General features: G+C 30.6%; 1 protein-coding gene and 1 long non-coding RNA gene across 2 annotated transcripts; one reads left to right on the forward strand and one right to left on the reverse strand.

Annotated features, from left to right (window-relative positions):
* Nucleotides 1-451: 451 nt before the first annotated feature.
* On the reverse strand, nucleotides 452-6,726 carry LOC101204653 (protein NRT1/ PTR FAMILY 3.1). Its single transcript, XM_004150621.3, has 4 exons — nucleotides 6,530-6,726; nucleotides 6,208-6,425; nucleotides 5,010-5,569; nucleotides 452-1,441 (listed from the first exon to the last, which is right to left on the reverse strand). The coding sequence occupies exons 1-4, from the start codon at nucleotides 6,600-6,602 to the stop codon at nucleotides 538-540; spliced, it is 1,755 nt and encodes a 584-aa protein (XP_004150669.1). The 5' UTR covers nucleotides 6,603-6,726; the 3' UTR covers nucleotides 452-537.
* Nucleotides 6,727-10,067: 3,341 nt separating this feature from the next.
* LOC116404718 lies at nucleotides 10,068-10,853 on the forward strand. The gene is made up of 2 exons (XR_004217743.1): nucleotides 10,068-10,431; nucleotides 10,576-10,853. It is a non-coding gene; the product is annotated as an uncharacterized LOC116404718 (long non-coding RNA).
* Nucleotides 10,854-11,868: the final 1,015 nt, after the last annotated feature.

Below are 11,868 nucleotides of genomic sequence, written 5' to 3' on the forward strand. Positions count from 1 at the left end.
AAATGGTTTGGGAGGGAATTCAGAGTTTTGAGGGTTTGTTTTTGAAAAAATAAAAAATATTTTGATTCGGTTGTTGTTTTAGGATGTGGGTTATTTTAGAAAGTCTCATTTGTACTCTAGTTGCCTCTTCATTTTCGGTGAAATGAAAACGGTGGGAGTTGCTCCAAACCCATTCCTTTCCATCCTTCAACCTCCACCTCCAACCATGGTTGATGTTTCTATATTTGTTTTTGAAAATAATCACTTCTTCATACATGTTTAATGTGATCGATTGAATTAAAAGCAAAAACGTACTCCACTTAAGGTTGAAATGCTGAGTCGAAGTTAATAGAGCAATTACGTACGCAATGAATTTAATAACTTTCATGAATCTGCAACTAATGTCTTAAAAACTGACCATTTGAAATCCATTCTAGAAGCATTATAGAAGCACAACATATGAAACACTATACATTCTCAATTAATTATTATATCATTGAATATGAAGTAGCGATAATAAGTGTATATATATATATATGATTGGTAAAAAAGTGAAATCTAAACAGGGTTGACAAGTTGAAGTTCATCCACCTTAGAGCTATCCACAACTTTCCTCTGAACCTCCAAAGGCTTAAAAGTATAAAACTTAGCACAAACAATGTAATAAGCAAGATTTAGAACTTGTAAACCAGTAACCAACCAATAAAAGTTCTCCAACTTCCCCTTACTAATATTATCATTCCTAATCCAATTTTCCCCATTAGCTCCACTACTATACTTATGAACCAAACTGACCAACAGAGTACTCAAATAATTCCCAGCTGAAATTGAAGTCCAAAACAAAGCCATGGCGGTGCTCCTCATACTCTCAGGACTCTGATCATAGAAGAATTCAAGATGCCCAATCGACATGAACGCCTCCGCCATCCCATGCAGGCTATACTGTGGGACGAGCCAGAACACCGAGATGGGGATGATGGAAGTAGGGTGATCTATGAGCCCATGAGTGAAAGCAACGTGCTTCCGCTTTTGCTCGACAAAGCCGGCTATGAGTGTGGCGAAGATGGAGATGACAAGGCCGATGCCCATGCGAGTGAGGAAGGTAATGCCACGGTCGAGGCCAGTGAACCTACGGGCGATGGGGATGAAGACACGATCGTATAAGGCAACGGTGATAAGCATTGTGAGCAAGGTAAAGACAGTCATGGAACCAGCTGGGATTTGGAATGAGTTTGTTAAGTGTCTGTTCATTGTTGAAGCTTGAAGGAGAGAAAATGTGTATTGTTGAGAATATGCTGTGATTAAGATGATTCCTGAGGCCCAGATTGGACCCATTCTGATTACGGATTTTAGCTCTTCTACTCTATGGACTGTGCTTAGTTTCCATAGATTGGGTTTTCCTAATTCTTCTCCCATTTTTACCTTCTCTTCTTCTGTCACTATGGCTGCCTTGTCTAGAAATCTGCATCATAATCCGATTACACGTATAGTTACAATGTGCAATTGATAATCTTACGTTCATAGATGTATTAAAGTGACAAAAGTGCCGTAATAAAATTATATACAAGTTTTCGAGTCCACATTTAGTATATCTACATATAAAAAGATTATTGCAGTGTGATGACTGCATTTGGGCAGTTTTTCGTTTGGTTGGATGAGAGTAAATAGAATTTGTTACTGTTTTGGTTGGCTGGAAAATCTTGTTTTATTTTTTGGTTGTGTTGGTTTGTTTTGTGGTTTCCAGCTAGGGACTTTCCTTTTGTTGTCTCCCCGATGTTGTGGGATTTCCCCCTTGTTTTGCTTGAGGCCTTAATGGCTGTTTTTGATCTTTGAATATAAAAGTTGTCTTGCAGGCTTGTGCCGTTGGTGTGAAAAATATAACGCCTACTTGTGTTGCTGCATACTGTTTGGTTAGAAAAGCTGGTCGAACGTGAATACAATCAGTAATCTGCTTTGTTGGAGTTTGACATGATTGTTCAACATTTGGTATATAGTAGTTAGGGGAGCCTAACTTTACTCTATTATTGCTACAGTTAACGTGTTCTGGCCGGGAGCCTGAATCCTAAAAATTAAAGAGTGAATCAAATATCAACACACTTATAGGGAATCTAAACAATCTTTTAGTGACACATATGTAAATCCTGTATTTGTAATTCACTTGCAATCCTCTCAAACTCTAGTTAATATCTTATTTCAATTGGACATAGCCCCCAAGCGTACGTGCTGTTGCCTTGTGTTTCTTTGCCCCTACTACCTATTTACTTTGTTAGTTTTTGTGCTTTTAACGTTAGATTCAATTATTTTGGATAATACTCTTTGTGTTTTCAAAATATTTTATTTTTATTATTTATAGTTAAGCTACAACTTTAGTTGTTTAGTATGATAAGTTTGATGAGCTTTTAATTTTGTGTTAATTTTGAGTTTGATAGAGTAATGTTAGAAGGTGTCTAATAAATTTGTAAATTTTGAATTTTGTGTTGATAAGATCTCTCAATTAGTTGTTTGGTTTTATGGGTTTAGGGCTTAGGGTATTGATGACCCATCAAACCAAATAACTACCCCCACAAAATCTTGGTATAGAGATGAAATATGATTTAGAATTGTACTCTATTTCTTTTATAAACTAGGCATAAGTATAAAAGTTTTATGTATTATTTGAAATAAAATAGACAAAAATTAAATTTATCAAACATTTTTAAAGTTGAGAGATCCTATTACACGTACCATTGTGATGACTTAGAGATAACATAGATAGCTCTTAAAATTAATACATCTTTTAGACACAAATTTGAATGTTTAAATTGTTCTATTGGATTGTGTTAAGATATTTTTTTTTTGTTATTTTGTTACGACTACTTTAATAATAGTTTTCCCACAACTAGACACGTGAACTCTAACCAAAAATTCAAAATGAAAAGTAAAATTTTAAAATTATATTTAGATTTAAAAAGTTTTTAAAACATGAGTTGAATATTGGATAATTCAATAAAATAGATAATAAAAAGTTTATTTTTAATTTTTAAAAATAAAAAATAAAAAAATATCAGCGGAGAACCTTATGGACTAAAATTTGGAATTGCAACAATTATATATAATTAACCTTATAGTTTATTTCAATTTCAGCCATCTAAATCATAGTTGACAAGATTCAACCAGAATCATAAAAGATATGGGTGGGAGCAATTGTACACACATACACACACACACACACACACACAATAAGAAACAATATGAATATGCTTATTGAGAAAGAGATAATTGTGGAAAAATGAAAAACAATGAGGGGCCTAGTTTAACTTATTTATTTAAAATTGATGGGCATTTGAAAGAAAAGAAGAAAATGATAAGACTTGGAAAACAGAGGTGGTTTTGTTGTTTAGCAAAAAAGACAAAAGAAATGAAAAAGGTAGTGAGTTGTTTGCGAAGAAGAGGGGTAAAGTGAATCAGATTCTGACTCATATATATATTTGAAGCTCCTCACCACTCAAACACAAAACCAAATTCTATCTTTTTCTTTCAAACACTATATTTTTCATTAATGTGCCAAATTAATTTACTATTTACTTTAAAATTCAACAAATATTATAAAAAAAATCTTCCTACTTGTTTGAATAAAAAAAAACATCAATGCTAACCATTAGCATTGACATTTGAAAAACTTATTCGAAAGATTGAAATCGATCGAATCGACACTTGATTGTCGGTTTTATTAAAAATACAGTCGGTATTGGTTTAATTAAAACATTATTGTCGATTTTTCTTAATATAAATCGATTAGGTCGGTTTTTGGTTTCAATTTTTGTACAAAACAGTCCTTATCTGACCGATGATCACCCTTATTTTAGAGGGGGACTTTGATGAAAAATTGAAGGGTATGAAATAAAATGTTGTGAAAAGTTTATAGACCTCTCAATTTCTTAATTTTGTGCAAAACATAGTTGAATATTTGATTTTATCCATTAAAATTTTAGAAGTACATAGAAAAGAAATCAAAAGTTAGGGACAAAATTTAATTTCATGGTGTATATAGAAAATTGAAGCTACAACAGAAAATAAAACAAAATATTGGAACCTCAATATAACATATTAGATTGAAGTGTTGATATATAACTAAATTTAACATAATTCTTCCTTTAAGATTTTGATTGATTAATGATTTAACCTAATTTTTTAGATTTGATAAAATTGAATCACAAACAATAACCTTGTATCTTCCTTCTTTTTTTATTTTTAAATTTTAAATTGATATTTGGCTAAAGAATTGTGAAATATGGATGGAGGAGAGATTAAATAACGAAAGTTTTAGTCATTTTGTTAGAGATGATCTACTATGTTAACTATAAAATAAAAATTTAGGGAGTGTATATAGGGAGTGTTTGATATCTCTAACTCTGACCTATATATTAGTCCACCTAATGTTTGAGTTTACACATTCTATATGATAACACACATTGTTACGATAAGTCTATTAAAAAGTTCTCACTGTCCACCTATATTTTACTATATTTTGTAACAATAATAATTATTTTTAATCTAGACTTAAATAAGGTTCACCACAAACGCAAACTATTATAATTCTACTAAAATCAAAATAGTATATATGCATTATTCGAAATACAAACTATTAGGACTAAAAGACTATAATAACTAATTCAATGTCCTAGACAACTCTTAATATACCTTTTAAACACAACGTTGAAATACTGAAATAGTAATTTGAAAGCTAAGTTTTGGTTGTGTGATTAGCTAAGTTTTGGTTTTATGGGTAGGTAAAATCCAAAATCTAAATTAAAGGACATATGTTAGTATTAGTAATTATGAAAGGGTTAAAATCATTCCAAAAGATTACTTTTAAACCTATCAAAAATCAATTTTGATGAAATAAATAAAAAGTAAAAAATAAATATAAATTGATTTTGAAAAAAAAAAAAAAGCCCTATTATAGAGAGCAGGTGAGAAAAGTGTTATTATCTAAAAGTAAAAGGGTAGTGTAGAGATGAGAGATGAGAGATGAGTGATGAAATACATACCTCATATGCTTAGTATGAAGAAGGTTGCCATCTCGAGAAATAGGGTCATCGATATCACGATTCTGATAAAGCAAATTGGAATCAGAGACAATACAAACTTTCCTCTTCTTGTAAGCCGCAACTCCTACTTGCAATAAACGGGTAAACGGGCTACCCGACGGGTCCAAATGCCTGTAAATGGGATACCCCACAACAAATGTAATAATGGACACCAACATTGCAATGGTAGGGATTCCAAATCCCCATCCCCACCCGATGTTATCTTGCACGTACACAAGCACCGTCACCGCCACCAGCATCGACGCCCCCATCGCGAAATAATACCAATTGAAGTATTTGTAGGTCTTTGTCCCACGTTTCGGATCCCCCTCCTCGAATTGGTCTGCTCCGAACGACACCACGCACGGTCGGATTCCCCCGGACCCAAGCGCTGTCAACAGTAGAGATACGTATAGTATTCCTAGTTGTCCTCCGGTGGCTTCCTTGCATATTTCTCCGGCCTTGCATGGTGGTGGCCTCAGCCCCGGCACCACTGCTGATGTTGTTAGGCTTACCATTCCCTATAATAACCAATATTAAAATTATTAATAATAGGCTTAATTAATTATTATTCTTCCACTAATCATTAATTTCCCCCCCTCTTATCTAACGTTGTTGTTTGATTCCTCATATTCCTCCACTAAAATATTACTTTTTTTTAAAAAAAAAATAATTTAAAGATGGGATACTTTCATCAATAACATATATATATTTATTACCCCATACCAATTTCTTCTGTTGAATTTGAAATTGGAAGGGGGTATAAACAAAAAAAGAAAAAGAAAAAAGAAAAAAAAATATTTTGTTGAATTTGAAATTGGAGGAATTTTTGTGTGCTTAGTTATTACAATTAAAAAGATTCTATAATCTCTTTTCTCTTCGTATTATGTTTTATTTAATTATTGTCCTAAGAGGTTGAGATTATACAATTTTTTTTGCTCTAAGTCATGTGTTTTATTTTTACCAAATTGAACATGCCAGGTCATGAATAATTAGTATGCACTATTTGTTTTGAAGTTATAAGATATTGAAAATCTCATTTGGTTAATTGTTTATACTTAGAAAAACAGAGATGAGAGTATGGGCAGTTTTGGTGGGAGTATTATATAAAAGTAATAAAAAAATGGAAATTGGTATGGGGTAGAGAGAAATAATATACAATCTGGTAAAGGATAGAGGCGACGGTGATGGTCCAGAAACGGCCGACGTAAGAATCGGCGATGAAAGCTCCGATGAGAGGTGTCAAGCTGGCGGTTCCACTGAAATTAGTGATGGTATTGGCTGCTTTAGTTGAAGGCATATGGAGTTGCTTTGTCAAATAGCTAATCATGTTGGTATTAAAACCAACCACAGCAATCTTCTCGCAAATCTCATTTGCTTATCATTCACAAAAAAAATTAATTAGGAAAAAGAAAAAAAAACAAAAAAAAAAAAACAGATCTAGAAGGAAGAAGAAGAAGAAGAAGAAGAAGAAAGAGTACCGAATATGAATGGCATAGTAATAAGGCCACCTTTCTTCCTTTCCATATGCTTTTCCTTTTTCTCCATCTCCATTGTTTCTAATTCTTACTCAAAGCTCTTTGGTCACCGGTGTTTAAATGGGTTTAGCTTATGGGAGAGAATCTCTCACTGTTTATAGGCAGCTCATGATTATCACTACTGTTCTTTATTTTTCACAACCGGATATACAAGACAAATTTTGCATCTACATTATAATTTCTATCCACAACTATATTATTTCCAAACAATATAATAATATTTGAGGACATCTTTCGCTGTTTAATTTTAAATTCTCACATTATATTTCTTTTTAATTAAACTTTTTTAAGTAATTATTTCAAAGTTTGTTTTTAGATATTATGTAATATCCATGTATTTATAAAATATATCAAAATTTTAAAATTAGTCAGATATATTTTTGTCTATTTGAAGTTTAGTATTTATGAAAGTTAAATTCTAAAATTTTGATATATTTTGTGAATATTTTCAAACTCATTTGAAATGATTTAATTAAAGCGTACTGGGTAAGATTAGTGACGTTCATGAACTATATTTGCGTTTTACAAAGGGAGAGAGATGGGGTGACGGTGGCCATAACCTCTCAATCAAAGAGAAAAAAGGAAAAAGGAACCAACAGCCAATTAAGTATATGTTGGGATAGATTTTTGAAGTGCTCAACTTTTATAATAATTCATTTAAAGATAAATTGGAGTGTTTGACATTGGTTGAGAATAATTTTTTTAAAAAATGAGATTATGAAATAAATCATTTTAAAGAAAATATATATACAACCAAATTTGAAAACAAATGTTTATTTGAGGTTTAATAAGGAATTCGTCGCAAATATCTATTTTAATTTTCTTCATCTATTCTTTTTTCTTATCTATTTTTTAGTGTGTCGTTCTTTTTATTATTTTTAATACTTTCAATGTGTGTTAATATACATTTAAATATAGGGATTTACAGATGTTCCTCTCTCAACCAAATCTACTTCGCTGTAATATCTGTGAAAGAAATCATTAGTATGTCAATGAAGAACATGATCATTCAGTTCATGAAATGAAGATGAATGAGGAACGTGATCGAATTGCACACCTTATTGTCTAGTCGATATTATATTGTCTTAGAAAAATTATTGTTCTTGTTGGAAATCAATTATTTTTTATGGTTATGTATTTACATTTCAAGATATTTGAGCTTCTAAAAATCGACAAAAAAAAAAAAGTAATGAAAAAATAAAATTAATGTTTCATTTCAAGTAGCTAAAAAATTAATAATTTCAAAATAACCTACGATTAATTTTAAAATATATTTTTGAAAAAATGATTCAAAATGTGTGTATTTTTATGGAATTAGTTCATAATGTTTAATAGTTTTTTATGGTAATTTAACCTAAGTATAAACATTGTTAGTATAAGGCAAACCAAACACAATTTTGTATATAAACATTTATAAATAGATCAAACTAAACATGTGAATGTTTATACTCATCTGATAAAAAAGTTTTAAAAAATGTATTATTAAAAAATATTTTATTTATAACAATCCAAACCAACCCCAAGCCTTTCATACTACTGATTTATTATAATCCCTTCTGTGTTTGGGTTAAACTACAAAAAGAACCCTGAAGAATCAACATTCCCATTTGTTTTAAAATATGCATATAATCTTTCTTTCTTCAAGAAATGAAAGGTTACAAAAATGAAGAGTGGCGAAGATGGTCACAAACACTGTCACATCCTTTTGATCGGTCCTCATGTCTCAATTTTTATTAATATCCAAAAATCTTTTACCATAAATGTTTACTTCACTTTCACCCATTGAATTTCAAACATGACCATCACCAACCAAACCAATCGTGTTCTTTAATTTTTTCTTTTTTTAAGTTAAACCAATCAATACTCTGTTTTTCTTTAAATTTGTGGATTTCTTATCTATGTTTTCTTTTAACAACCAAAACAAATTTCAAACATGACCATCACTCACCAAACTATATATTTTCGTTGATAAAAACAATCATCTGCCAATGCAATAAACTATTTACAGTCAATATAAAAAATAAAAAAAGTCCACAACGCGTGATTATTTTTTCATAAATCTTATATATGCCCTTGTAATTTATTAATCTCGAGCCATCTCGATGCAATTAAGGTGCGAGATCGAACAACTAAACACAGAAGTCTTTCATCCTGGGATATCTTGGGGCAATGTATACCTGAGATCAAATCAAATAAAAACAAAATTCTTTCATCCCGAGCCATCTTGGTGCAACTAAGGCTTGAGATTGTGTATCATGATCTACACGATTGTTTAAATTTGAAAGTCATCATTTTAAATGAAGTACAAGATTTAAAGATCTACACTTCTGTCTTTCATTTCGGACCACCTCGGTGCATTGTATGTCTGATATTGAACGAATTAAAGATATAATTCTTTTCACTTGGGATATCTCAAGGCATGGTATGCCCGAAAATATTGCGAGTGTGTGGCCGATTTATTATGTGTTGACTTAGATAACTTTTGTTGCTATAGTGATATAATATAGTTATTGCCTTAAATACAAAATTTACGAGGTTTACCACACCCATTTTAAAAAGCAAATAAAAAGTGTCCCAAATTATTAGGTAATTGCATTGTAGGACTTTTAGGTGTAATACTATTTATAAAGATTTTAAATATAGCAAATTGTTCTATAGATGATAGACTTCTATAAAAAATATGATCTATCAATAATACATGCATTCGTACACTCCCACCATATTTGTAGTTAGTCTATCCAAAAATATATATATAGATTTAAAATCTTTTTTTTTTTTTTTTTGTTAAAACCCTTAAACCCTTAAACAGCTATCTATTAATACCTTAAACTATGATTCTCCCTATAATTTCTTAAAACCCTAATTTACTTTTTCCTTCCCCAATAACAAATATATATAGATTTAAAATCTATTTTTTTCAAACAATAAATATAACCGATTAATATTTCTCACACACTTCATTGACTATCCAAAAGATATCATGAGAAACATAATACTTCATGCATTCCTAGACCAATTTGTTCTTGTGTTCATAGATGACATACTAATTTCATTTTAAAATAAGAGAGAAACACATTTAAATCTCTGATAATTAATAGAGTTAGGTAGATTGTACTCGACATGAAGTTATGCGTTAAATTCAATAAGTATAATTTTTTCCTTGATCATAAATGATGTTTCTTAGATATGTAGTTTCAACATGAGATATTTATCACTAGAAGAATTTTGGCCTTTAATGTCAAATAGAAAAATTGAGAAATGAGCAATAATATCATTTTTGAAAATGCAGATGATTAATGTCGGTTTTAAACTGACATTAAACCTCTCTTGTTAATGTCGGTTTAAAACAAACATTAATCATTCATATTTTAAAAAATGACATTAATGTCCATTTTACTCTTTAACTTATTAGTTATTATTATTTTAAATTTTATAAAAAATAAAAAAACCTCTCTATTATGTTACTCTTTCTCAAAATCATCCTCTTTCTTCATGATTTTTCTTCTTCATTTATCAAAATCCCACACTACCTCTTCACTAAACAGCTGTCACTGCCACCACCAGTGTCCATCGTACCCAGCCCTCACCCTCGCCTTGGTCTCTTTCACGGTCTGCTCGTCACCACTAAGTCGAAACCCTCGTCTCTTTCATGTTCGACTCTTCACCAACATCAAAACCCTCAACTCTTTCACATTGTGTTCGCCACCATCGTCGAAAACCTTCATTCATGTTGGTGACCAGCTTTCACCACCACTGTACACAGCTCGTTCGTACCTATCTCTCACCACCATCGTTGGAAATATTTTCCTCTTCGGTGAAGTGTGTTAGTGAGATACCCAGATTCAGTGAGATACTCATTCGATGAGATACTTGTGAACCCATTAGTTTGTAGCTTTTAAAAAAAGTTACTTATACCTTTTATGTACATTACTCTGAATTATTTTGTTTACTGTGATGTTCTATGCTAATTTGTATTGTTTTCTTGACAGATCTTTCAATTGCAAGGAAGAAATCGCTTGAGAGATTCTTAGAGAAGCCTAAGGAGAGATAATGATCATACTCCTTGAAAATTAAATTCATACTTTTATTTATTTGTTTATCCTTTTCTTGTATTTATCTTTGAAATTTCAAACAATTTTTTTTGGGTCTGTGTATCCAAAAAAAAAAAATGGATGGATGCTTTTGATTTGTAATTATTGAATTGATTTGTGCTTATGTACAAAATCTTGGAACATATATATATATATTTAGATATTTCAATTGATTATGCGATGATAATATATATACTCATGTAGATGGGTGCATATGCACTTTTTGTATTTAATTGGAGTTTCTTTTATAGTTGCTGATTTGATCTTTTAATTTGTAGATATAGTTAGTACTTGGTATATGTTGTTAGTAAGAGGCTTTTTAACACACCTCAAGTTTTTATTAAGAGAAAACCAAATTAACTTCTTCATTCATTTGGAATTATATGTCATAACGATGGTTAGAAGTTTGTGTTTGGACTTTGTGGATGGTTTTAATTTGAGATTTGCTTGGTAGTTCATTGAGTGATACGATTGTAAGTTTTATAGTTGTTTGAGTGTATATAAAACTTTTTTGGTTGTTCAGGTGTATATAGAACTTGTTAGCATGCTTTTTGGTTGTTTGAGTGGATATATAAATTTTCATTGATTATAATTTTTTAGTTATTATTGTTGATTATAGTTAAGTTCACAAGTTTGATTATTTAATTATTTCTTGTTTTTTTTTAAAACTTTTTTTTGTAGATTAAGTTGCATCTTATATAATATGATATGAATAAGTCAGAGATGAAAAAGAATAAAATGTCAACTGATTATGCTTTTGGGGTTGAAATGTTTATTAAAAATGGTTGAGACATCCAAAGATGTTGAATATCATAACTTGTCCTTGTTTAAAGTGCGTAAATGCAAAGACTTTAGATGTGAATACAATTATAGACCACTCATTTTTTAATGACATGAATCAAAGTTATCAAATATGAATTTTTCATGGTACTACTAAGGAAGAGAACAATCAAAGTGTCTTTAGTAGTGCAAGAGAAGAAATTGATGAAGATGATGTTGATGACACAATTGGAATGTTTGAGGTTGCACACAATTATTTTGATGACAAGTCAGAAAATTTTGAGGAACTACTGGATGATGCCAAAAAAACCATTATATTCTAATTATAAAAATTTTGCCAGATATTTACATTGATAAAGTTATATAATTTGAAAGCTAATTTTGAATGGAGCGATAAGAGTTTCACTGAGT

Source organism: Cucumis sativus, chromosome 6 (genome assembly GCF_000004075.3).
Source record: "Cucumis sativus cultivar 9930 chromosome 6, Cucumber_9930_V3, whole genome shotgun sequence".
Lineage (NCBI taxonomy): Eukaryota > Viridiplantae > Streptophyta > Magnoliopsida > Cucurbitales > Cucurbitaceae > Cucumis > Cucumis sativus.